The sequence below is a fragment of the Selaginella moellendorffii genome, unplaced genomic scaffold (assembly GCF_000143415.4).
Source record: "Selaginella moellendorffii unplaced genomic scaffold, v1.0 SELMOscaffold_0, whole genome shotgun sequence".
Taxonomy (NCBI): Eukaryota; Viridiplantae; Streptophyta; class Lycopodiopsida; order Selaginellales; family Selaginellaceae; genus Selaginella; species Selaginella moellendorffii.
In genome coordinates this window covers 1,619,923-1,643,050 of record NW_003314261.1, presented here as the reverse complement: position 1 = coordinate 1,643,050, position 23,128 = coordinate 1,619,923, and the positions used below count along the sequence as shown (strand labels likewise).

At 42.6% G+C, this 23,128-nt stretch overlaps 5 protein-coding genes across 6 annotated transcripts; 1 reads left to right on the top strand and 4 right to left on the bottom strand.

Annotated features, from left to right (window-relative positions):
* Positions 1 to 177: 177 nt before the first annotated feature.
* On the bottom strand, positions 178 to 2,318 carry LOC9663154 (3-oxoacyl-[acyl-carrier-protein] synthase I, chloroplastic). Its single transcript, XM_002960129.2, has 8 exons — positions 2,079 to 2,318; positions 1,659 to 2,017; positions 1,171 to 1,602; positions 942 to 1,115; positions 757 to 870; positions 600 to 701; positions 477 to 543; positions 178 to 411 (listed from the first exon to the last, which is right to left on the bottom strand). Exons 1-8 carry the CDS (start codon positions 2,221 to 2,223, stop codon positions 344 to 346), a joined length of 1,461 nt encoding a protein of 486 aa, XP_002960175.2. The 5' UTR covers positions 2,224 to 2,318; the 3' UTR covers positions 178 to 343.
* Positions 2,319 to 5,852: 3,534 nt separating this feature from the next.
* Positions 5,853 to 8,128, bottom strand: LOC9663153 (NAC domain-containing protein 105). The gene is made up of 4 exons (XM_024674283.1): positions 7,545 to 8,128; positions 7,304 to 7,483; positions 6,905 to 7,182; positions 5,853 to 6,790 (listed from the first exon to the last, which is right to left on the bottom strand). Exons 1-4 carry the CDS (start codon positions 7,570 to 7,572, stop codon positions 6,209 to 6,211), a joined length of 1,068 nt encoding a protein of 355 aa, XP_024530051.1. The 5' UTR covers positions 7,573 to 8,128; the 3' UTR covers positions 5,853 to 6,208.
* A 2,122-nt stretch (positions 8,129 to 10,250) lies between these two features.
* LOC9633576 (60S acidic ribosomal protein P2A) lies at positions 10,251 to 10,855 on the top strand. The gene is made up of 3 exons (XM_002960797.2): positions 10,251 to 10,399; positions 10,447 to 10,673; positions 10,733 to 10,855. Exons 1-3 carry the CDS (start codon positions 10,312 to 10,314, stop codon positions 10,757 to 10,759), a joined length of 342 nt encoding a protein of 113 aa, XP_002960843.1. The 5' UTR covers positions 10,251 to 10,311; the 3' UTR covers positions 10,760 to 10,855.
* A 2-nt stretch (positions 10,856 to 10,857) lies between these two features.
* Positions 10,858 to 12,910, bottom strand: LOC9663152 (nucleosome assembly protein 1;1). Of its 2 annotated transcripts, XM_002960126.2 has the most exons (12): positions 12,664 to 12,910; positions 12,561 to 12,604; positions 12,406 to 12,501; positions 12,263 to 12,355; positions 12,132 to 12,210; positions 12,007 to 12,068; positions 11,829 to 11,954; positions 11,710 to 11,768; positions 11,482 to 11,659; positions 11,357 to 11,400; positions 11,107 to 11,293; positions 10,858 to 11,052 (listed from the first exon to the last, which is right to left on the bottom strand). In XM_002960126.2, the coding sequence occupies exons 1-12, from the start codon at positions 12,773 to 12,775 to the stop codon at positions 10,975 to 10,977; spliced, it is 1,158 nt and encodes a 385-aa protein (XP_002960172.2). In that variant the 5' UTR covers positions 12,776 to 12,910; the 3' UTR covers positions 10,858 to 10,974. The 2 variants fall into 2 exon arrangements, with proteins under 2 accessions (XP_002960172.2, XP_024529994.1); XM_024674226.1 differs by having other exon boundaries at positions 12,007 to 12,210.
* Positions 12,911 to 13,162: 252 nt separating this feature from the next.
* Positions 13,163 to 14,187, bottom strand: LOC112343460 (protein RKD2-like). The gene is made up of 2 exons (XM_024667182.1): positions 13,636 to 14,187; positions 13,163 to 13,369 (listed from the first exon to the last, which is right to left on the bottom strand). Exons 1-2 carry the CDS (start codon positions 14,185 to 14,187, stop codon positions 13,163 to 13,165), a joined length of 759 nt encoding a protein of 252 aa, XP_024522950.1.
* Between the last annotated feature and the right edge of the window lie 8,941 nt (positions 14,188 to 23,128).

The following is a 23,128-nucleotide window of genomic DNA, read 5'->3' as shown; positions in this document are numbered from 1 at the left end:
GTGCTATCATCAGCTCATTCGGTGATTCACCTAAAGGTGGCAAAATTCTCAAAGAGATCCTCCTCACAAAATCTATACTACCGTAACAACACGCAGGGCAGCCAATTTCTTGTCCCGAGCCTTTGCAAGTTCCGTTCGCGTCTTCGCACAGTCACGAAGGGATTTCGATACCTCGAAGGAAGATTTCTGGCAATTTTGCCTCTCGCGTCGATTACCGGATCTTTCAAAGAATTTATCCGCTCTTTATTCTGCTGTCATCGGTCTGTTCTCTAACAAAAATGAAGCTTGCTGCGAGCAGCCGTGCGATCCTCCCCTCTCTTTTTTTTTTTCAGGTTCTTAGCGTTCAAGGCTTGAATGGAGCGAAGACAACAACGGAATTGTGTCCACCGAATCCAAACGAGTTCGAAATAGCTGCACAAAATTTGAGCGTGAGCACACTAGCTTCGAGAGAGAGAAAAACACAAATTGCGACTTACCAACGTTTACTTCGTGCTGTTTCTTCACGTTTGCGACGCGATCAAATGGCACGGAGGGCTCTGGGTCCTAGACGAAGGAGAAAAACGAGGTAGTGCTTAACTTAAGTAGCAGCAAAAGCTTACGAATTGGTTGATTGAAGGATGGAGCCAGCCAGTGGTAATGGCTTTGATCACGGCAATCGCCTCCAGTCCACCAGCGGCCCCAAGACAGTGGCCGATCATAGACTGCATCAAATAGATTTCTGATAACGTATCTGCAAGAATACGATATGCTACTAACCTTTGTTGCATTTATCTTTATGTCGCTGGATTCGCTGAAGACCTTCTTGATGGCATTGATCTCGGCCAAGTCGCCGACCACCGTTGAAGTAGCATGAGCATTGATGTAATTTACCTGGACAAAGTCGCAGGCGACAAAAAAATGGCGAAATGTCTTATAAGAAACAAAAAAGAAATGTCTTTTACCTCCTCGGGAGAAACTCCCGCATCTTCGAGGCTTTTCGAGATGCAAGTTGACACGCCCAGACCATCCGCCCGAGGATCTGTCATGTGGTGAGCGTCGCAAGTTACCGCACCACCAAGATACTCGCCATAGATTGGCGCTCCACGCTTCATGGCATGCTCTAGGCTCTCCATCACCTGCAAAGAGAGCTTATAATCGATCACCGAGTACAGAAAGCATCACGGAACTTACCAAAACTCCAGAGCCTTCACCCATGACAAATCCTTCTCGGCCTTTGTCCCACGGCCTCGACGCGGTCTGTGGATCGGAGTTGCGTTGCGACAACGCTCTGCATGCAACAAAGCCACCCAAGCCGACTGGAATGATCGCTGCTTCGGTGCCTCCGGCCACCATCACGTCAGCTTCACCTCTACGAATAGAGTTTGCTGCCGCATAGAAGCAGTAATTCGAGGTGGCACAGGCAGTAGAAATCGAGTAGTTTGGTCCCATAAGTCCCAGCTCTATAGCCAGCAATGCCGACGCCATGTTGGTAATCGAGTAAGGAATGAAAAACGGAGTGATCCGTCTATATCCCTTCTCGATCAGCGACTGGACTCCATCAGAGAAAACCGAGAGCCCTCCCATTCCGGATCCAATGAGTACGCCCACTCTTTGCTTGTCAACCTGGTAAGAAAAATTGCTCCTTTAGAAAACAAGAACAAAAGAGCGAGGTTTGCTACCTTATCGAGCTTGTCTCCTCCAAGATCAGCGTGCTCCAGAGCTCTCTTTCCACCAACAATTCCATACCTGAGGCAGTCATCCAGCCGGCGATCGTTCTTGCCATCAATGTAGCCTTTCGCCGAGAAGTCACGAATCTGTGCCGCAAACTTGGTAGGGAACTGGGAGGCATCGAAGCGATCGATCAGCCCGACTCCACTCTGCCCATCCAGGAGCTTGTCGTAGTACGTGTCCACATCGTTTCCAAACACCGAGACGAGTCCCATTCCCGTGATCACCACCCTCTTCTTCGGATCGGTCTCGCGCTTTGGAGCCGCGGCGGTGGCCGCCGACGCCATGGCACGGCATTTTCTAGCGCGGCCTGGCAGTGGGGATCGATCAAAAGCCCGAAATTTCCAGCATGCATTGCATGAAGAACTCACCGATCTTGAGGCGACCCGCGGGCGGCAGCGGGGAATTCGAAGAAGCTCCTCCTCCTCCTCCAAGCGCGGCGAGATCGCGAGCTGGGACGAGCTCCGACTGGGCGAGGAATGCCGACGCCGCTGGTGCGTGGGGAGCCATCGCCATGGCCGCCTAGGGTATGAGCGCCTCGACGAGGAGAAAGAGTGGCGAGGCCCCGGGCTTTAGACGCAGCATGTAAGAGCGGCCTCGATGGCCCAGCGTTATCGTCGAACCCCATCCGTCCACGTGTCCTTGGAAAACTTGGAATGGCATCGTTTGTTTTTTTTTAAATTTTATTTAAAAAAGCATTATAATTAGCAACAATGCTTTTATTTTCTAGGAATTTTGGCTTGTAATTTCCACTTTTAATCACTGGTGCTCCTCATCCTGGAAGCGTTGCAACCATGCTGTTGATCTCGTTCAAGCATGTTGAGGCAGCAGTAATGTCATAAGCTTGGGTAGCTTCTTCTTGAGTATATCTCGTCTTCTGAGAATGTAGCAATGATCTAAAAGAAACAAAGCTGACAAGAACTTACACTTGTATCATCGCTCCAAAGAAACAACTCGGCAACAAAGAAAAAGAAATAAATTGAACATTAAGGAACTTGCTTCTCATCGTCTGGAAACGCATATTTGTCCATGACACGCAAGGATGCCTTCAGCTGCCTCAATGATAGAGATGGTACCTTCTTGAGAGAAAAAAAACTGAAAATGAAGCAAAAGAGAATAGAACAACTTACACTCGTCATTGTCGCTAGGATCCATAGGAGATTCGCACAATCGACTGGACAGAGTTTCTGGTGCTGAAGAGCTTCTAGAGACATGCGCCTTTGATGATCTTCACAGGACGCAGATGCCAAAGAAGACAGTCCTGGGAGACAAAGATTAACTGCAAACTGCAAAGGAATGCTTAAGTTTTCTACTTACAAATAGTTTTCTTGTTTTTTATCGTTACCTTATGCACCATAGACATGCCTGAGTTCGTAAGGGTAGTCAATAAGAAAATTAGTGAAGTACCTAACTTATATCTCCAGTGTGCTATGTGATTGACTATAGGTTTTTTTTCCCATGGAATGAGTGAGCATCAAGGTAATTGGTGTCACTAGACGATAGGAATTCTGGTTTGCATCGGCTGCAACAGCGAACCATTCTTTTCTCAAACCTTCTGTGTGCATTGGTTTTTTAGACAAGGCGAGTGTGGACATTTTTGCTCCCAGGATTTGGATCCCGTGCCTAGCCTCCTCGTTACTACTCAAGCTTGTGAGAAGATCGAGCGTGTCTAGAAATGTGGTGGGAGCCTCAAACACCCTCACAACCTTTGTATCTATAGTGAATGTTTTAGCTGAGAATAAGAAAAAAAGCTTACCAATTGATTCGAATCCATGAGCCTCAAGTTTGATCAATCCATTCTCCTGATGGAAGAAAAAACCTTCGATAGCCAAAGAAGCACATACAACCATATGTTTCAATCTAGGATACGAAAGAGTAGCTAGACATAGGAAATGTGTCCATCTACAGAAGCAGCATGAGTGTTTGGAGAGTCCAGCAATGTCGGATTTAGGGTTTTAAAGGGTATAATGGCATATTCATTTTAAATCATCATCAAACTCCAGTTGTAAAACTTGATTGAATCTTCACCTACGGTTTTTCTATAAATATATAGGTAACTTAAAATTAGTTCATCTTTTACCTTTTTCTCCGAAAATGTTAGTCTTTAAGAAACTTCAAAATCAAGGTACAACGACGTCTCGAATAGTAATTTTTAATCCATTTGATTTCTCCTAATCTCCATAGCTTCCCCTTCCCCAAAATCCAAAGACCACTGGTAATGTATCCACAAGATCTTCCTCTATCTCCTGCCTCAATGCAGCATATGTGATTCTTGGTAAGACCCTCTCTTTCCATATATATATATATATATACACACACATATACATATGTGGTTTTTGTATATTCAAGGAAAATACTTCAATAAATACTATAATAATAATCAAATGGATTGAACGATGGAATACATCCAATAAAAAACACTATATGCAAAAAATATCATTTGTTCATGCTAATCTTGTTGTGCCCAAATCAAGTCGTCTAATTGATTTTAACTCTCTTCACCTTGTCTTCTTGAGTTCTGATGTGTTCCGTTTGGCATAAGAACCATGCCACAGTCTACAGCAAAGCTATTGAGATGAGCACTATTGAGGTAGTTCTAGTATCTGAGCAATTACCAAAATGCTGTGCAGTTTAATGCGTTCGTACACGTAACAAGATCAGGAAATTGCCCAAGGACGCGCATCCGCATAGCCAGGAAGAACAACCATCCAAAATAAGATTATGTAGAGGTCTTCTGTATGTATATTTTACCTGAGGAAAATTTGGTCACCATAGGTTAATAATGAAAGAGAGGTAGATTTGGGTCCCATCCTTCACTTTGGCAATGAGACCTTATCCCTCTTGAAGGAAGGAAACAGAAGAGTTAGCTGCTACAAGTTTCACAAACTCTCATTGTTTCTTACGTTAAAACATGGCTCTACACTATGCCTAAAGTTGGCTTCTTTTGTTGATGGTTGTAGCTCATTGTTTCAAGAACATCATTCAGCACATTACATTACAAATCCACGGATCAACCCACGGAAGGAAGCAAAGAATTTTTCAGGTTTGGTTTCTGTAAAAAGTTGCCTGGTATCTACTTGGTCGACATCATAAATCTGATCGTCCAATGTGAGCTTCCAGGAAATCTTGTTTAGAAGCTTCTCATTCCTGAAGGACTTTGTTAATAGGAAACTTGGAAGAAGCAGACACTCTGGAATGAAAAGCCTGTCCCAGCAAAGTGTGAAGGTTGAGACGACAGGTTCTGATCGCTGCGATGGTTTCGAACAGCCAAGTCTGGAAGAAAACTGACAGGCAAGCTTAGATTCCAGAGAAGTTTGTCTCTCTGCCACATTGACACCTTTTGTCCGGTGTTCACAACAGGAACAAGAAAATGGGAGAGAAGCAATCGGCGTGGCCTGCAAGAACAAGAACTACTAGTGCTTCCCGTGACCTTGATGAATCATCGTGTCTATTATAGAGATCGCACCGCAGCTTTTGGGGAAGTTACTGCTAATCCATTCGATCGATCGCTGGGAGTGCTGCTTTTGCACATGGCAAATGCACGCGAAGAGCTCGCTCGTCATCATCAGCATCGTCTAAGATCTGCACGGATTAAAAAAGAGCAATAGTACATATACAAAGGGGTCTATAATATATATACATAGACAATCTGATTGAAAACATGAGCTATAGAGCGATAAATATATGACACTTCCCAGGCCATGCGCAGGGCTTTGTCTCTTGCATGCCCAAAGCCTGCAAAGCAGTGCTGATACTTTGGAAACATTAGCCAGCTTAAAGGAAGAAAACCTAATCTTTTATACAAAAGGTGGTGGAGGTTAAAAAGTAATGTGGGGTTTTTAGTTTTGGAGGCTGCCATCATCAAACCGTGTCAATCGACAAACTCCCACCGCATGACGCTGACCTCTGCCTCGAATTCAATCATACTACCACTTCAAGAAATTCTTTTTCATTCTTTTCTTTTCTTCTTCCTTTGCTGCTACCAGTTTTTGCCTTTCTTGGCCTACCACAGCGCTGTACCACACTGCAATTTACTAAATTTTTTCTAGATATATTTAAATCTATGAATAAAAAGTTAATAAATCTATGCTGTACCGCTCCTGGCTAAGTACCTTTACAAGTATCTCATGCTTCAAGGACGAATATAAACTGACCATGATCAATTGCTGAATTAGTCATAAAAATATAATCACATATTGATAATAATAATAATATGGAAGAGATCCACAGCGCAGGACAGAAAACAGCGTTCGTTTCATTCACTTCCAGGCTCTCTCTGAAATCCAGGAAACCACCGAAAGAAGAGAAACGGAGAGGAGGGCGTAACAAAAGCCAGCAAACTGGATGGGAAGGTACCTGTTTTGTCGAGAAAAGTATAATAAGTAACCACCAGCACGAAGTTCGTCCATCTCTTCAAGAAAGAAACAAGCTCGATTCATCGATCGACTGGATGAAGTGGGGAGAGAGAAAGTATCCAGGCCTGTGTGATGTAATCCGCGGGCTACCTGGTAAATCCCCAGAGATCAACATCATACGAGTAATCTGGCTGCTGCAGCTGCTGCCCCCTGTTCATGCGTTCCACCAGACTGTCCAAGTTGCCCAGCCGTGATTCTTTCGAGAACTCGTCCTCGTGAACTCCAGCCACTTGGGACGAGAGCATTCTCTCGGGATCCTCCCAGGATGCCGGCACCATTTCCTCGCTGAAACCATGAAAGCTAGTCTCTGCCGGGGCCTGTGTTCCGCCGCCACTGAACGTCTTGTGGACCAGTTCTTCTAGCTCGTTGTCGATGTAGGAGGAAGCTTTGATCAAATCGTGGTGGTGCTCGTGATCTTCCGGAGGAGGATTGTAGCTCATGGGGCTTGCTCTCTTGGGGCTCTCGAGGTGCGGCAGCGAGTGATCAAACGCAAATGGGAAGTAGATACCGGCGCTCTCCAACTCTTGCTTGACAAAACTGCTGTTGCTGCTATACATCTTGTCCATATTTTCTTCCGGATCGTAGCAGCAGGCCCCGTCGAAGTCACTGCTCGGCTTCTTGACAACGTTGCGTTTCCTGAAAACTCGGCAGACCACCCAGCCTTCTTCCTGCCATTGCAAAATAAGAGTGAGAGAAGCGATCACACAATTGACACGGTGAATCATATCTAAAGTTTCTTCTTCTTCTTCTCTCTCTCTCTCTCTCTCATTTTTTTAGCTTACGTTTGTTGCAGTGTTGTTGATATCATCCTCCAGGCGATACTCGTGCATTATCCAGTCCGATTTCTGCCCGTTTGGAGCTCGACCTTTGTAGAAAACCAGCGTCTTCCTCATGCCGATCAATTTGGAGACGCGAGCAAAGATTGGCTTGTCTCGCCCAGTGGCCTTCCAAAATCCTGCACCGGTGGCTCTGTTGGTCCTCGTCCCGGTCGGGTATTTCTTGTCTTTGTGGCTGAAGAAGTACCACTCGTGCTGCTCCGCGGAGCCAATTCGGCACCGTTCTGTGTGTGGCAAACGCAATTCATCGATGGCAGTGAGAGAAGAGACATTTAGAACGCAAAGACTTCCAAAGAACGGTTTTTTTTTTCCCGAAATGAGAAGCTTGAGGGATGACCGTCTTACCTTGAAGATCCCATGGCTCCAGCTTGTACAAGTCGATCTCGCGGATGACATCCAAATCAATTTTGCTCGCGGCTACTTTCTTGGCCAAGTAGTAACCCACGAGTTCTTCGTCGGTGGGATGAAATCGAAAGCCAGGAGGAACAGAAGAAGTTCCACTGAGTTGGATGCTTGATGACATATCTGCAAGAGGAAAAAAGATGAAAACTTGGGTATATCCATGAGAAGTTCGCGGGAGACTAGCCTTTCTGGACAGATTTGTTGCTCTCCATTTTAATTCCAATCAATGAAGCACAAGAAATCGATCGGTTGACCCAGCTTTCATGCAGTAGACGATTCCACAAAAGTTTATAAAAATCGGCGAGAGCGAGAGATTGGATCTTAGAAGTCGAAGAAGGTAAGAATTCCGGGAGAGAAGAACTCGTCCTTGCTTGCGTTGTATAGCTTGTGAATTGGCCTTCGAGAGGGAAATGAGAGTGATCGCTTGATCCCAAAGATTGTGGCGCCACGCATGCGAAGAAAAACTAATATGTGCTGAGCTGAGCACGACCCAAAGAATGAACGAGCTAAACTTGACGGTGGTTGCAACGCCAAGCACGGCGAGAAAAAGAAACACAAGGGGTCGCCACGCTCCCTCGACGATCCAAGTTTAAAATCCCAGAAAAAGGAACAAATCAAAAGAAAAAAATGGCCGAAATGAATGCTCGTCGATCAAAAGAGAAAGAACCACGAAGAACCAAGAACGAAACCAAACGAGAACGAAAGAAAAAAATCAAAAGAACCTTGGGATGAAATGCGATTGATCGAGCGAGAGCCTGGACAAAAATCAACACGAAACGAGCGCGAAGAACATTATAAGAAGGTATCGGCGATGGCGGAAAGGGGTGAACGGTGGACGGCGAAGCAATGAGTAGCGTAGGATCGTCCATCCGACGGCCACAGCCCCGCCACGCGTCCAAATTGTGCGTCCTCGGCGAGTAAAGTGAGTGGTCGGTTTGGCGTGGGGTCCGAAGCACATACCCGAAGAGGAATTGCAAGACGGGGTCTTTGGCAAAGGGCGTGTGTAAAGAGACCCAGAGCCCGGAGAGGGGGTGGACGGGTCATTTTCGATATCATGCTTTACAATGAGCGAATTGGCCACACAATTCCGCGGGTCCCCCGTTCTCCCAGCAAGCAACAAAGAAAGAATTGAGCCCTAGAATTTAGGCGAAGAATTTGAATTTAAATATTTGAATTCCGGCGCGAGTTTCATATTCAAAATTGTCCGTTTGCCCTAATTTCCCGTGAAGGGAATGTTTAGAGCTGACTTTTAAATCTCTTGGGCGAAGTCATCTGCCCCAAACACTTTGGTTTCATCATTTGAGTGTGGGATCTCCCTAACAATCTCATTGGAAATAAAGAAATTACCTTACGCGATATGAAATGATCAGATCCATGGCACTCATTCACTGCCAAGTTGGCCCCTGTCAATATACAAGAAACAAGTCCTTCTATTAGTCAACAACAATATTCCGATTCATTCATCCAATGTTTCCATTCTATGCTTTTTCGGGCGCTAAAGGATTTAAATAGATGGAAATCTTTTAAGAAAAAAATAAGGGCAAAAAAAGGGGGCAGCAACTTGACTGTTGGACAACGCGGCGGAGATCAAAAGAACATTATATTTTCCAACGCTGCTTTGTGCGCCCCTTTCTCCACAACCTTCTTATAAAGTCTGTGGATACCAACTTTTCTCCACAACTTCGATCTAGCTAGCTCCAAGAATGGGAAAGAGAGAGGGGGGGAATCATGCCATAACATTTGGGCTCCACACGCCAAAAGAAAAGGAGAAAACAAGAAAAGATTCCCGTGCATATTCCCATATGTACCGTACACGTAAAACTGGCCACCCCGTTGAAACGTGGGTCCTCCAAACGCTGCGCGTGACGGAGAATGGGCCCCATGATATGTCAAGTGGCCCATCCATGAAATACCAACCAAACCAACCTTGTGAATTTTAACACTCCCAAACAAAAAGGAAGCATTTGATCAAAGGTTTTCCGTACCAACTGAAAAGCAACCAAAGCTTAGCCATAATGTGTCCATTCATATCAATTGGGTGGTGGGTTGGTTATAATGCACACATCAAAGAGGTCCATAAATCCCGTGGCCCACAGGCGTCTCTCTCGCTGTATAAGTATTCCTTTGAGATTCTCAGGTGTATTCGTGTACGTATCTATCACCTTGGGGGGCTTTGCGTCTCCATGGGATTGAAGGAAGAAGCTTCTCACAATCATCATAAAGATGGCAGATATTTCTAGTTTAGGGTTCATGCCACCCATGAATGATCCCCCGCTCCCAAAAACCGACAGCATGCCTTTACAACCGACAGTGTGAGTGATTTTTCTTGCTTAAACAAGACGTGTTATATTCCCAGGGAATCTTACGCCTTGAGACTATAGGTGTATGGAAGTGACAAGAACGATCCATAGGCCAGGAGTCAATCCCATCCATCTCGAGAAACTTTTCAAGCATGGGGGAGAGAGAAATCAACTTTGGTAACAATGTTGGGGGATTTTTTTTTCGATCTTGCTTGGTTGCATGATATCTATCGTTTTCTAGATTTGTAGAATCATAGCAAAGTGCATTAGAGAACCGCCCAGCCCTACATTTTTTTCTCCTCAAGCCAAGCTTCATTCCATTAGATAACTTTAGCTGATTGCGAGCGAAGAAAGAAGATCAAAGCACAAGCGACAAGTTGTCTCAAACAGCAAAAGACAAAGACAGCATGACACGTGGCATGCCGGCCCCAACCAGCACTCGATTGGCCGGCGACCGACCCACACTTCCTCGCACTGTCACGTGGTAAGACACGTGCGAATGGCACGTCACTCGCAGACGTGTTTGCCACATCAGCAAGAAAAATGCCACGCCACTTGCCACATCAGATACACTGCCCTTGAGATTCGAACCCTAAACCTTCCATCTAGGTTTTAGGGTTCCAAGAAGGAAGAAGGCGGCGTCCGGTAACAATGAAGCTGATTGCGGCGTATCTCCTCGCGGTGTTGGGCGGGAACGAGTGCCCCTCCTCGGACGACATCAAGGGGATCCTCTCATCAGGTAAGCCATCGATCGATAGGTAATACGAATCTTACGATCCAACGCAGTGGGAGCCGAGGCCGATGAGACCAAGCTCTCGCATCTGATGAGCGAGCTCGAGGGCAAGGACATTGTGGAGCTAATCGCCGAGGGAAGGGACAAGTTTGCGTCGGTTCCCAGCGGCGGCGCTGGCGGGGCCGTGGCGGCCGCTGCCCCCGCTGCCTCCTCCGCCGCCGCCGCCCCCGAGGCTGCCAAGGAAGCACCAAAGGAAGAAGAGAAAGAGGAATCCGATGACGTAAGTTGCTTCCTTCTCATCTCTTGCGCGCTAACACAAAGAATTGCCTCGCCTTACAGGACATGGGATTTAGCTTGTTCGAGTAGAGTGGATCTCTTCGTTTTGGAAGTTTTTACTATAGATTGAGAATCAATCAATCCATTTTGTTTCTTGCAATTGTTGAATGAAGTTGGATCATCAAACATAGAGAAATCATCGAACTTAAACATAGATGCCGTCTACAAAAATTCGAGAAACTTCATGACTCTCCAAAACAAATGGAAATACCAAACTGCCTGTGAGTAGGATGACAACCGGTGTGTCACTGTTGCTTGCATTCTGGGGGCTGGTCGCCACTAGCCTGCTTCTTCACCGCAGCCTTTGTCCGAGGAGCCGCCGGCTACATTGACAAAGAATCTTAGCTATGGATGAATAAGGAAAACCAAAACTCTACCTTGCGTGCGCTTCCTTCGTCTTCCTCCTCTTCGTCCTCCTCATCCTCCTCCTCCTCATCGTCCTCCTCCTCGTCATCGCTTTCCGAGTCGTTCTCGTCATCCACGTCTTCATACTCGTCCCCTTGCAAGGCCTCGCCAGTGAACCACGAAACTGCGTGGGGAATAATCTTCTCCTTGATGGTCGATCTGTAGTTGCATAGCACCAGAGCTTAGCGACGACCAGAAAACGGACTTTTCACTTTCACTCACCCAATCTCGTAGTCCTGTTCCATCAAGTCCTGCAGTTGTTCAGCCTGTCAAACCGAAGAAAGGAAACGAGAGGAAAGGAGAAATGTTATATCCGCATTATGTGCTGTACGTAGTCGAAAACTTACATCAGTCGCATCGATGTCGTCATCGTCGTCTGGCACTAGAGGCGGACTGAAGAAGTTGAAGAAGCTGTCACACTGTTCTGTCTTTGTGACCGGCTTGGTATTCTTCGCTCCCTTCTTTGGCTTCTTCTTCAAAATCTTCTGAGTTAGATTCTTCCCGGCATGCCACTCGATTTCCGTCCTGTTGTAACATTGTTTCAGGGAAACAACAGGAAAAGCACGACATCCTACCCGATAGCACGCTCAAGGATAGGCTCGTCCTCGTCCACCATGTGGTACGTCTTGCTCAGCTGTTTCGCTTCATTTGTTAGCATCAACTGCCGGAGAACGAATTCCACAAAACAACTTACCACTGAATTCCTGAAGTAGGGATTGGTATCGAAGTAAAAATCAAGACGGAACCCTTTCGGGTTTTCCAAGTTGCACCACTTAATCTCCTTCAGGAACTTTAGTGCTCCCTCGTCTCGTTCAGTAATCTAAAAATCGAAATGTCAGCAAACCAGGTGGTGAATCTAAAGAGATACCCACTTGCATGCCCAGAACTTCATTGGACTTCATAGCCGTGAGCCAGAATTCCGGGACCCCATTCTCTACAATAGACAAAGAAGAAACAAGGTAAGAACACACCCGTGAAAGAAGGAACTTAGCCAAACCTTCTTCGGTCTTAGCTTCGGCTTCGGCCTCGCCCTTATTGTCGTCAACATCCACAGCACCGGTGACAATTTCAAATCGCTGTGACCAGGACAGAATAAGTCTCGTCGACATTTCCACTGAGAAAGTATACCTTCGCGTAGAAGGGAGCATAAAGCTTCTGATACTTTGCCTCCAAAATCGCCCTCTCCTCTCTAAACTTCATCTCAACCTCATCGTGTTGTTTCTGTGTGAAAGAGCCATTGGTAAAGAAAGCCCATCGATGAAAACACAAACCTGCAAATCCTGCAGTGCTTGGACCCGCTTCTTCACTTTCGGGCTCAGCGATTCCACATAACCTGAAGACTGCCCAGCAAGATATTGGAGTTTGTCCTGATAAAGAAATTTCATTCCCATTCTCAACCATAGAAATCCCGTGCCGGACAGCGTACCTTGAGCGCATTGACGAGCCCCGCGCGGTCCGCCGCGGTGAAAGCTGCCACAAACAGCAAAAATGAGCAAAATATTTCGAGGATTCCAGCCAAGAACACTCACTTCCAGTGCCGCCAGGCAACGCGCCGCCCAAATCCCCCACCGAGAAGGCCGAAATCTGCTGCTCCTTGCCACCGCCGTTGCCGCCGCCTCCAGCGCCCTGTTCGCCACTCATCCTTGAAACCCTAGCCGCCGCTAGCGAGCGCGAGGGGAACGAGTAGCGCACAGGAGGCTTGCCGGTGTGTCGCCGCCTACTTGCGCTCGCCCTGGCACTGACTGCCCTAAAAGAAGAATATATACGGCCTAGGATCTTTTTCTCGTTTCGGCAAAACCCTAAAACAGAGCCCTAAAACTCCGTGCCCTAAATATCTCCTCTCTCTCGGAACGAAAGGAATGTAACGTCACCTTTCGCGCAAGAATGTAGCTACTTGTCTTCGTTTGGTAGTTCTTGGTGCTAATCATTCTAACAATCATCACACGGAGAGTTTCGTTTTGGACATTTGAAATAACTACTTGAGAAAGAACCACGAAGAAGAAAAAAAACACACCCCAAGCTCTTTGTTTATTCTTCGTCGTCTTCCTCAAGCCTGGCAAGAGCTTGTCGGCGCTGCTTGTAGCTCTGCTTGAAGCATGCCTGGCGAAGCCTCTTTGTGTCATCCGACAGATCAACCGCGGGGTTTGCTTGCATATTCCGTTTCTGCACCTCGAGCTCGCTCACCGCATCCTCGAATTTCTTCTTCCCCGAGCTCGGGCTCTCTTTGGAAAGCTCCTGTAGACGCGAGAAACATATCAAAAGATGGAGAAGATCCATGGAATCGAGAAACATACAGGAATGAAGAAAAGGATAGATGGAATAAGAAACATGAAAGAGAAACATGGAGAGGATCCATGGAATCGAGAAACATACAGGGATGAAGATGGAATCGAGAAAAAAATCAAAGAAGCATGAAAGAAGGATCAATGGAATCAGGATGAAGAAATGATCCTTTCTTCATCGTTTCCCATGGGTTGAAGAAAGGATCTCGCGATGGTTACCTGTATATTGTGAATGAGGCCATCCAGGCTCTTGAGCTTGCGATGCGGCCAGCGCGGGATCCCAAACTCGCGGCACCGCTTCTTGAGGACCGTGAGCCCGACCTTGAGCTTCTTGGACGCCTCCGTGATGGGCATAGCATAGTAGCAAGCGAGCTCGTCCGGTGTGATTTCCAGCATCCTCTCCGTCGGGCCCGACTTGGGCGATCGCGCCGATCGCTGCCTGCGCTGGCGATTGACAGGAACGTTCTGGCCGTTCTCCTCGACGAGAGTAGTCTGGCTGCTACTGCTCTCATCGCTGAGGCTGAGAGGCGACGAGAGAGTTTGCGGCTGCAGTGCAGGAGTGGGAGCGAGAAATGAAGCGAAGCTAGAATCGGTGTAGAAACCATCGATGAGCATCCCATCACCATCGAAAACAGATTCGACGAACGACGGGTCGAGGAGGAGCTGCCCATCGATGTCGCTAGCGTGCTCGTGAAATGCAGTTGCGAAGACGGAGCCTGGAATGGGCGAAAGAACCAAGTCGGACTCGGAAGAGGACTCGGAGATTGCCATCGCTGGCTTGATGCAAGGGAGAGAATGACCTAGAAACTTTGAGCGAGCGCTTGTGTGTGGTCTCTACCTATAGACAGGAGGGTATTTCGGTAGCGGTGGTGCTTGGTGTTCCACTGCCGCCGTTATGCTACAACCTGCCAGCGTGGCATCTGGTTCAAAAACAATAAGTTGGGTTTGACCTGTGGTTTTAGTAACATTAGCCCTTAATAATCAAATACGGTCTAAGATGTATGTTTTGCTATGCGTAGATACTTTCTTTGAAATTCCCCTGCTGTTCATCCCTCCCTCTCCCGCCCCCTGGGCTTTGAAATTGCCCTGCTGGCGACAATGGATCAAAGCGCTGCCCTCGCAAGAGATCTTCGCAGAGACGCTCAATTGCCTCACCACGCAGCAAACTCTCGAAACTCCACACCATTTGGCGCCTGGAAGAGTGCGAATCTGCCGACATGGATTACCAGGGAGTTTGCAGGGGAATCGTGGTAGCATAAGCGATCTTCGGTGCTCAAGGCAGCACCATGGCCAGCGCCAGGACGGTTTGCTTCGCAATGTTCGTGGCGGATCCCATTCAGCCGCCATCCAGATCCAGGAGAGATTCCTGTGACACCATTTCGAGCACGCAGACCCCGCGTTCCAGGAGGCCGAGGTCACCGGGTACCGGAGGTTCGACGGGCTCCTTCCGTATGATCTGGTGAGCACGGTGCTGAGAGAGCACACGCCGCTCAGCAACCTCTTGTCGTGTGGTTCAACGAGCTCGACAGATTCACGCCGCGCGATCAGGTGAGCTTCGCGGTGGTTACGTGACAAGATCATCGCTCAAGTTCCATGGCGGATCAACATGTTCGAGGATTGTGAGAGGCGGAACTTCGTGTGGCCGATGCCACCAGATAATCGAAGATCACACGTTTTCTTCTCACACAATATTTCTTGACAGGAACAGAAAGAATGCAAGCAGTGAATGCTCGATTGTTATCTAGAGCTTGCTGGATGGCGTTTGAACGCTTGATCAGGTTATTTGAGCGAGTGTTGGGCAACCAGCAATTGTCATGGTGCTTCTCAGCTCCTGGTTGAGCATGTCTAGCACTTTCACACGCCTTGTTCGCCATCGATGGCCGGGCCGAACAAGAGAGGCCTCCCAACCTGGTAGAATTCACAGCATCACTATTGCTCCCGAAAGGAAAAAAGTGAACATGTTTATGAATCTTAGAGCGAGCTTGTAATGCCTCCATCGACGTAGACGAAATCCAACGAGTCACCTTCAAGGTGATGGATTTGTCTGTGTACTTGGATGCGATGCAAGAAAACAATTTCACGATCTGTTGGCTGCAACAAGAAAAACCAAAAGAAAAGGCCTGGAAATGCTGAAAAGTAAAAATATACCGTGTCATCCATGCTGGTGGCAAAACTAGTCGGCTCCAACCCTGGATTCTAACGCTTGCTTTAAGTTACCTGTTTTGTAGATCATCTTCTCTTTTGTCGAGAATTGCAGTGAGAACAATGGCGGTAGCCCCTCTGCTCGAGCAGCATGCTCCATAGCTCTAACCTTGTTGAATATCTAAATAAGGAGAAAAGGAGCATGTTATGATGAAGGGACCACATTGGCAAATATTCAGATTTAAATTGGCACAAACTTTTGTGTACTTCTGAGCGTTTCCTATGGTCTCCCAACTGTAAACATCACTAAAACGCTGTCAAATCTATCCACTGTAGAGAAAATCTTTGATGCTGGAAAGCGTAATGGAGACGCTGGCCCTTGCAAAAATCCTCCTTGTTGGTTGTTTGGTGGCCCTGGAGTTGAAAAACGATGGAGGCGCATCGCATTTCCCAGCAGCCGACCAGTTTTTCGCCAGAATTTCACGAATTTGACGACACCATCCCTGCCAATCATTTCCAAATCCTCTCCCGCCCCTTAATGTCCAGTGGATCAAGAGCTCCAGACTCGAGATCCAGGATGAGGACGACATGAATTAACTCCTGAGAATTCAAGGGAATCGTGGTCGCATCCGCGACCTTTTGGCAACTAAGACGTTCTCGTCCGTGAGCATCGCTCTATCGATAAGCTGAATAAAAATGGCTTCCCCATCTGATAGAAATCACCGCATCATTTCATAGCCAAAATATGTAGGTAAGAAGCATAGCTTATCTACATCAAGCTGCCTACAAGCCTGAGCACCACCAGCGGTAGGACGGTTTGCTTCGCAATGTTCACCGATGATGAAGCACTGGAATCCCTCCAGATGGAAGAATCATCCCCATAGGAAGAGGAAGACAACCGATCCAAGGATGAGATTCCAAGGATGATGTACAGGCTTGTCCAAATGCATGCTTCTCGATCTGGATTGACGCCAAGCGACGGTATCCACGTGATCGATTCTCCTTCATGATTCTCATACACGATTTCCATCCTTTTTATTCTTTGAAAGGAACAATGCCAGTGACTTTTAGCTCCTAGGATGGTTGAATCTCCTGTAGTGTTTGAACTCTCGATTGATTTATATGAGTGAATGTTTGACAACCAGCAATTGTCATATATGGTGCATTGTTCCCTCTAACCTGATTTATAAAATATAAATGTATAGGGACTAAAACAAGTACAAAACAATTTGTACTACTATGGGTGACTCCTCTATGAAGCTAGAGCCACCTATTATAAGGATCGTGAAACTCTTCCTAGGATACTTCACTTGATCGCCAAGACCCTAATCTGTTTTCCAATTGATCAAACCTACATCATAATGAATTTTGCCTATCTTATCTCCAATTTAAACCACCAGAGCATGCAGCTCGTGAAAATGTCTTTAATATACCAAAAAGAACATAAGCTATCCCCTTATTTGAAGCAGAGATCCCAAAAATCTCCATTCCCTGAAGGTATCGTACAACCTATTGTAAATGACAGTCATGGATGTTTAGTAGTCCTAGTCTAATTGGTTGTTTGTGAGGGTTATATGATATACACTATTGGCATCTGATGTGCCCCATAGTGGTAGACAGCCAAAGTCATGTGTATCCATGATGTGGCATGATGAAATCCAGATTATTGCCAAATAGATGTTATATACTTGATGGCCCTCATAGCTAGTCATGTTACTCATTGTTATAACACTTTGATACATCCATACTTTATAATCATTAAGTAGGTCTGAAATAACAAATTCCAAATCAAGCCCAAGTGTTCAGTCCACTCTTTAAGCTCCTCTCATACATGAGGTTGATGAAATTTTACATTATCTGGAAAGCTAGCTTATATAATGGTCTTTGAGCACTTTCACTTAGTACAATATATTGAGGCTATGGAAGCAATCAAAACCACCAATCATAATTCTAGATCTAGTTTTAGAACAATATACCAAAGTCTTGGAAGGAAGAGGAAAGAGAAACTAATCATACTAGCCAAGAGAAGAGAGAGAGAAAGGAATAACAAACAATATAACATATTTTCACCACCTCAATACTCACATCATCCACCCTAGAATTAGAATGGAACCTGCTAGAAAAAGATGGTGCTTCCGAACATGCAACTAGTATACTCTATAATCCCTTATAGAAATAGCAATATTCTATCCTTAAAAGAGATATAGGTATTGTAGAGAGTGCTAATGGTCTTTAATGCCCCTTCAGCTTAGAAATATGGAAAAAAATTCTTTCTCATGAGGTTTTAAAATAATGATGCTTTAAATTTATCTATGAATTAAAAGTGTACCAAAAAAGCTCCTCTTGAGGCTTTTAATGGTGATAAACACTTAAATTTCCATAGGGCCTATTTACAAATGAGGTAGTGTGTTTTTTGCTCATATGCACCTTAAGATTTAAGTTTCTTTCAAGTCTATTATAATATATAAAATCCCAAAAAAATTTAAGAAACAAGGTGAAAGAAATCCTAATAAAACAGTATTAAATTGTTTTAGAATGACAAGCATGAAACTTATTCTTGGTTAAAGTACAATTATCTCCTAGACATCATCTTTCCTCACCTTCTCTTATACTTCTCAAAGCATTATAAATTGGATGGGAAGTACTTCTTGTGCAAGAATAATAATTTAAAAAATGTTGTGGTGGCATTAAATGTCATAGATTTTAAGGAAGAGTATAACTTTTATTTTACACTAGTGAACAATTAAGATTTGAAGTCCATAGGCTTACTCTAGTGTTTTGTGTCACCATAAGGCTGCAATAAAGATACCACAAATGACTATCAACAATAATGTAGGGATTTAAGACTTGAGAGACATTGTATCTATAGCTTATTAGCTAAATGTTCCAATAGATGTTTGAGAATTGTCATCTCAAGCTCTAAAACATAATGTTTTTGTGTTTAGTTCCTCTTCTCTTGATGAGCATACAAACTTTACACTAAAAATTTAAACAAAGGTTTATATTATTAATATATTAAGAGAAAAGTTTAAAGGCAAAAAATCATGATTGAGGAATATCCTAGAATATGCGTGGATATTTTATGTATATCACAAATAAGGATCTTAATTTAGATTTATGATGATTATCATAGTAATGAGACTTAGTGACCTCTTACATAACCTTGTTTGGTCTAGAAAATAGAAAAAAGAGAGCCATGCCTAAAAGAGTGTAATTCAATTGTCATTTATAGATTTTGATGTTATAAGTAATTTAACTTTAAACAGATAACTCAATATAATCATAATATCCAAAATAACCTTTTTTGTGAGAAAAGGATAATAAGCTTATGTGTGTCAAGATATTAATTAAGATGTTGATATTAAATATGTAGTGGAAGTCATAAGGAATATATCAATTATATACTTTAGTATATAGATTTCTTTCTTTTATTCATGAACTCTCCACATTTTTAACACATTAAACACCATAATACAAATATCAAAACCAATGCATTGCTCTTTCACCCTCAGATCAAAAAGTTATTTCCCCAGAAATTTGAGTTAATTTACACACCCAATTTCATCATGGTTGAGTTGAACACCTATGAGATGTAACTGCATGAGTTTATCTATAAATATTATAGCCACTTCATATAATATATTTGTAAGTGTGAGCAAGTGAACATACAATGTGATGGGGATTTATGTGGATTCTTTGCATTTAGTTTTGACTCACAAAGTTTGAGGGAAGTGCCTAAGGAAGCTTGATAAAGATATACAACATGCTATCACTTAAGAACATAAAAAATTGCTTAAACCAAAGAAGCTCTTTGAGGTTCTTGGAAAACTAGCAAAAAATGACTTATAAAGGCAATAATAAAATGGTCATGGCTGAGTTTAAGGATATTAGATAAGTTGATGTTGCTCAAAAGTAAAATGTAAGTGATTAAAGAGAATGCCTTGAGATACAATCATTATAGTTCAAATATAAAAAGAAAAAGCTTATGAATAAAAATGCACCCCTCTTCCAATCGGTTAAAGGTCTTGGGATACCTAGGGTTAAACATCATTGAGTTTTGAGTGGTATTGAGTTAAATAACTTCTCGAGAAGTCCAAATTTAAGAGCTTATATAGGGTTATAATTAAGTTTCATTTTTATGAATTTATTGATACAATACAAATGTTAATATTGGGTATCCACCCTAATGTAAATTTTGTTAATATTATTATTATGATGAGGAATATTGCAAAGCAAATCAAATATATCTAGCATGGGAAACTATGCTATTGTTTCTATGTTTAATCTTTGGCTTTCACAATAATAAGTTTGTCACCTCTCCAACTCCATTATAATTTATTGGTGATGCAAGTGTAAATAATCAAAGAGAATGACTCAAGAGATGATCTATAAAAGTTTAAATATAGAAGAAAAAAGCCTATGAATAAGAGTGCACCCCCTTTTCAATCGGTTAAGGGTCTTGGGATATTTAAGGTTAAGCCTCTTTAGATGACTTCTAGAAAAGCATAAATCGAGAGTTTAGAATAAGTTACTTTTGACATTTCATTGTTTATTATGTAGTGATGACCCAACCCCTTTCACAATTACCCTTAATGCCTTGAAAAAGGCTTTATTTGCAACATTAGTACTTCAACTTCCAAGTTTTACTTAAGGATTTCATATTTTCATTTACCTCTTAGATACAATGTGTTCAATTGATATCTATCAAACTAGTGATAAAAATGTGATACATGTTATCTATTATTTTAGCAATGACTTCTCATCTCTTTTAGTTTAATAAACAGAGTTGGATTGTTATACTATAGTTATTGTCTACACTTTTCATCACTTTCACTATTGTTTTTTGCCAAAGAGGTTAATAATTCATACTTTAGTGAATCTCTTGATGTACTTACTAGGCAAACCCATATGACAAAGCTGTTATGCTCATTATATTCTCTAGCTATCCAAATTTTATTTCGAAATCAAAGTGGAAAAGTTTTAATAATTCAATCCTAGTAGCCTTAGTTTTTCAATTTTAAATGACAATAACACTCATGATTTTGATAATGCCTTAGAGACACTCCCAGATGATCAACTCTATTATATCAATGTGGTTCACCCTTGGCATGCCAACATCTTCTAGGTTTTTTAAGGCGAATCACTCTCTCATCTCTTTATGTGTGAGAAATGCAAAGTTCTCCAAGCAACAATAAAGCATATCATTCGAGGACTCACAAAAAAATATGTGATACAAATTAATTAATATTAGCCACCTTTGTTCATGAATGCTACAAAGTATGCCTACCATACTAGCAATTTAAAAAGCATATCATTCAAGGCTAATAGAGGGTCCCTTTGCATATTAGTTTCTAGAATATATAGAACCCATTGTTCCTATGGGATATAAATACCTATACATCATTGTAGTGTGTATAAAATGGGTTTTATCTTTATTGTCTCCACAAACTAGAGAGCTACTATTAACTTCCTAGACAATAATATATATTGCAGTTTTCAAATCCCTCGACATTTCTTGTTAGATTGCAACTCTCATTTCATGGGGGAAGTTGTACAAGAACTCTTTAGTTTGTGTGTTCACCACACTCACTCCAATACTTATTATCCATAGGGAGCTGAGTCGATAAATCAAATTTTTAAAAACATTATCCACAAAATGGTTAACTACATACCTAACTGCAACAATTATTTAATATTTTTGTGGTCTAGCTATGCAATTTGATTTTCTCTATAGTATGGAAGTAGTTCTTCCAATTCAACTAGAACTATTGACTTTTATAACATCTACTATACCTTCTACCATAAGCATGATGGACCAATTTGAATATCGTTATGATCAACTTTTACACATTGGAAGAGTCTTGAAGTGTTGCAACTTTCCATAACATAATCTTTTTCAATAAACTCATATGCATGGTGAGCATCCAAGAGGGTGACTTGGTGAAACTCATTGACTTTGGGACTCCATATCATCCTAAACTTTGTAGTTGGGACCATTTTAAATTGCTAGAATTACAAGTCTAAAATCATACTAGCTCATGGATCTTAATGGTTGCTTGCTGCCAAATCCTTGCAATAGCATCCATCTTGCTACTATTATAGTAGCCTCAATTTGAAGTAATTTCAAGCTTTTTTTTTGTTCTTTTTTTAATGTTTTTTAACATTTTATATTCTCAATTTCCTCACAAGCATTTAAATTATTTTGGATTTATAGTTCTAATTTTGAGTTAAGAATGTTTGTGAGATGACTTGATGTGATGATTGGTATATTCATTTTTCAGTTTTTACATAGTGGCTTTCCTTTTGTAGTGTCCTCTTGCAAATTATTTAGCTCATGCTACTCACTTACCTTTTACTATGACACATTTATTCATATCCAGGTACTCTTTGACTCTTGATTGTGGCAAATTTTGTTTATTGTGTTCATGTTTAGTGAGCATTTATGATTCAATATATCATCAATATTTTTTCTTAAATGTTCTTGGAAATTGTATTGTGATTGTTTATTTTTTCATCTCATTTATTTATGACTTGGAATATGCATATGAGCTATTACTGTTTACTACTAATGTGAAGCTCAAGAGTTAGGAGTGGATACTTTTCTACTTTTTTAAAAGGAACTCTTCTGGGTGGAATAGTTAGTTTCCCCTAGGAGAAAAATGGGGCATCATGGGCTAATCACATGTTTATAGAATCCAGGATAGAATGCTAATAGCTTATGCCTTTTTAGCTGAAAGCATACTAGGAAATTTATTATAGATTTTGTGGCTATGGTCCTAGATAAACTTGATGAAGCTTATGATAATTCTAGTCATGGTTTCTGAAAGGTGGTGGATTTTAGTTTAATAGAGATTACACACAAATACATAGTTATATAAAAGCCTTATTTGCAAGTTTTGGAAGAAAGCATACTCACTAAGGTTATTCTATTATAATTTCCAACTTCCCAATAATGGTGATAGTAATGGCCAAGTGATAGATTTCTCCCTACATTGATTCATAGCATATATGTTTCTTGAGCATTTATTTCAGAGTTGGCTTTGGTCTTTATTTAAATATTTGTTAGCACTTACTCTATATGCTTATTTTGCATGAATCAAGTATCAATATCTCATTGCAATCATGGTCAAAAGTATTTATGTATGTTTGTGGTGGATCAAGTAAAACTTGCATTTTTTAAATCAAAATTATTATATATAAATGAAAATTGATGCAATTATTAAAAACTATATATGTATATTTTAGAATCATACTCCTTATTTAAAGTTGCTTTTTTTGGCATTAATGTTCCAGTTTAAGAATATCAAGTTTTATTTATTGTAGATGCTCTGGATCATATAAACTAAATCTAGAGCACTCTAAATGGGGGGTTAAGATTGTTACATGTGGCAAAAAAATGGCGAGATTTTATGCATCTACTTAATCGGGAGAGGAGTAGTGATCTATTTGGTAATTTTATTTCATTTTTGGTGAGATAATAGAAAATAGCTGTGCTTATATGTGCTAGAACATAGTTGGTTCAAACTGTTCTTAATGATCAGAACATATCTTTTCTAGTATCTCACCAAAC

Coding starts and splice junctions, on each gene's coding strand:
- LOC9663154 (XM_002960129.2), bottom strand. CDS start 2,223: ATGGCGATGGCTCCCCACGCACCAGCGGCGTCGGCATTCCTCGCCCAG. Junction 2,018..2,078: donor CGCGGGTCGCCTCAAGATCG/GTGAGTTCTTCA, acceptor CCCCACTGCCAG/GCCGCGCTAGAAAATGCCGT. Junction 1,603..1,658: donor GAGGAGACAAGCTCGATAAG/GTAGCAAACCTC, acceptor TTTTCTTACCAG/GTTGACAAGCAAAGAGTGGG.
- LOC9663153 (XM_024674283.1), bottom strand. CDS start 7,572: ATGGAGAGCAACAAATCTGTCCAGAAAG. Junction 7,484..7,544: donor CAACAAATCTGTCCAGAAAG/GCTAGTCTCCCG, acceptor TTCCTCTTGCAG/ATATGTCATCAAGCATCCAA. Junction 6,791..6,904: donor TCAACAACACTGCAACAAAC/GTAAGCTAAAAA, acceptor TTGCAATGGCAG/GAAGAAGGCTGGGTGGTCTG.
- LOC9633576 (XM_002960797.2), top strand. CDS start 10,312: ATGAAGCTGATTGCGGCGTATCTCCTCGCGGTGTTGGGCGGGAACGAG. Junction 10,400..10,446: donor CAAGGGGATCCTCTCATCAG/GTAAGCCATCGA, acceptor GATCCAACGCAG/TGGGAGCCGAGGCCGATGAG. Junction 10,674..10,732: donor AGAAAGAGGAATCCGATGAC/GTAAGTTGCTTC, acceptor CTCGCCTTACAG/GACATGGGATTTAGCTTGTT.
- LOC9663152 (XM_024674226.1), bottom strand. CDS start 12,775: ATGAGTGGCGAACAGGGCGCTGGAGGCGGCGGCAACGGCGGTGGCAAG. Junction 12,502..12,560: donor GGCTCGTCAATGCGCTCAAG/GTACGCTGTCCG, acceptor TTTCTTTATCAG/GACAAACTCCAATATCTTGC. Junction 11,769..11,828: donor CCTACTTCAGGAATTCAGTG/GTAAGTTGTTTT, acceptor GAAGCGAAACAG/CTGAGCAAGACGTACCACAT.
- LOC112343460 (XM_024667182.1), bottom strand. CDS start 14,187: ATGGCAATCTCCGAGTCCTCTTCCGAGTCCGACTTGGTTCTTTCGCCC. Junction 13,370..13,635: donor GCCTCATTCACAATATACAG/GTAACCATCGCG, acceptor TCGCGTCTACAG/GAGCTTTCCAAAGAGAGCCC.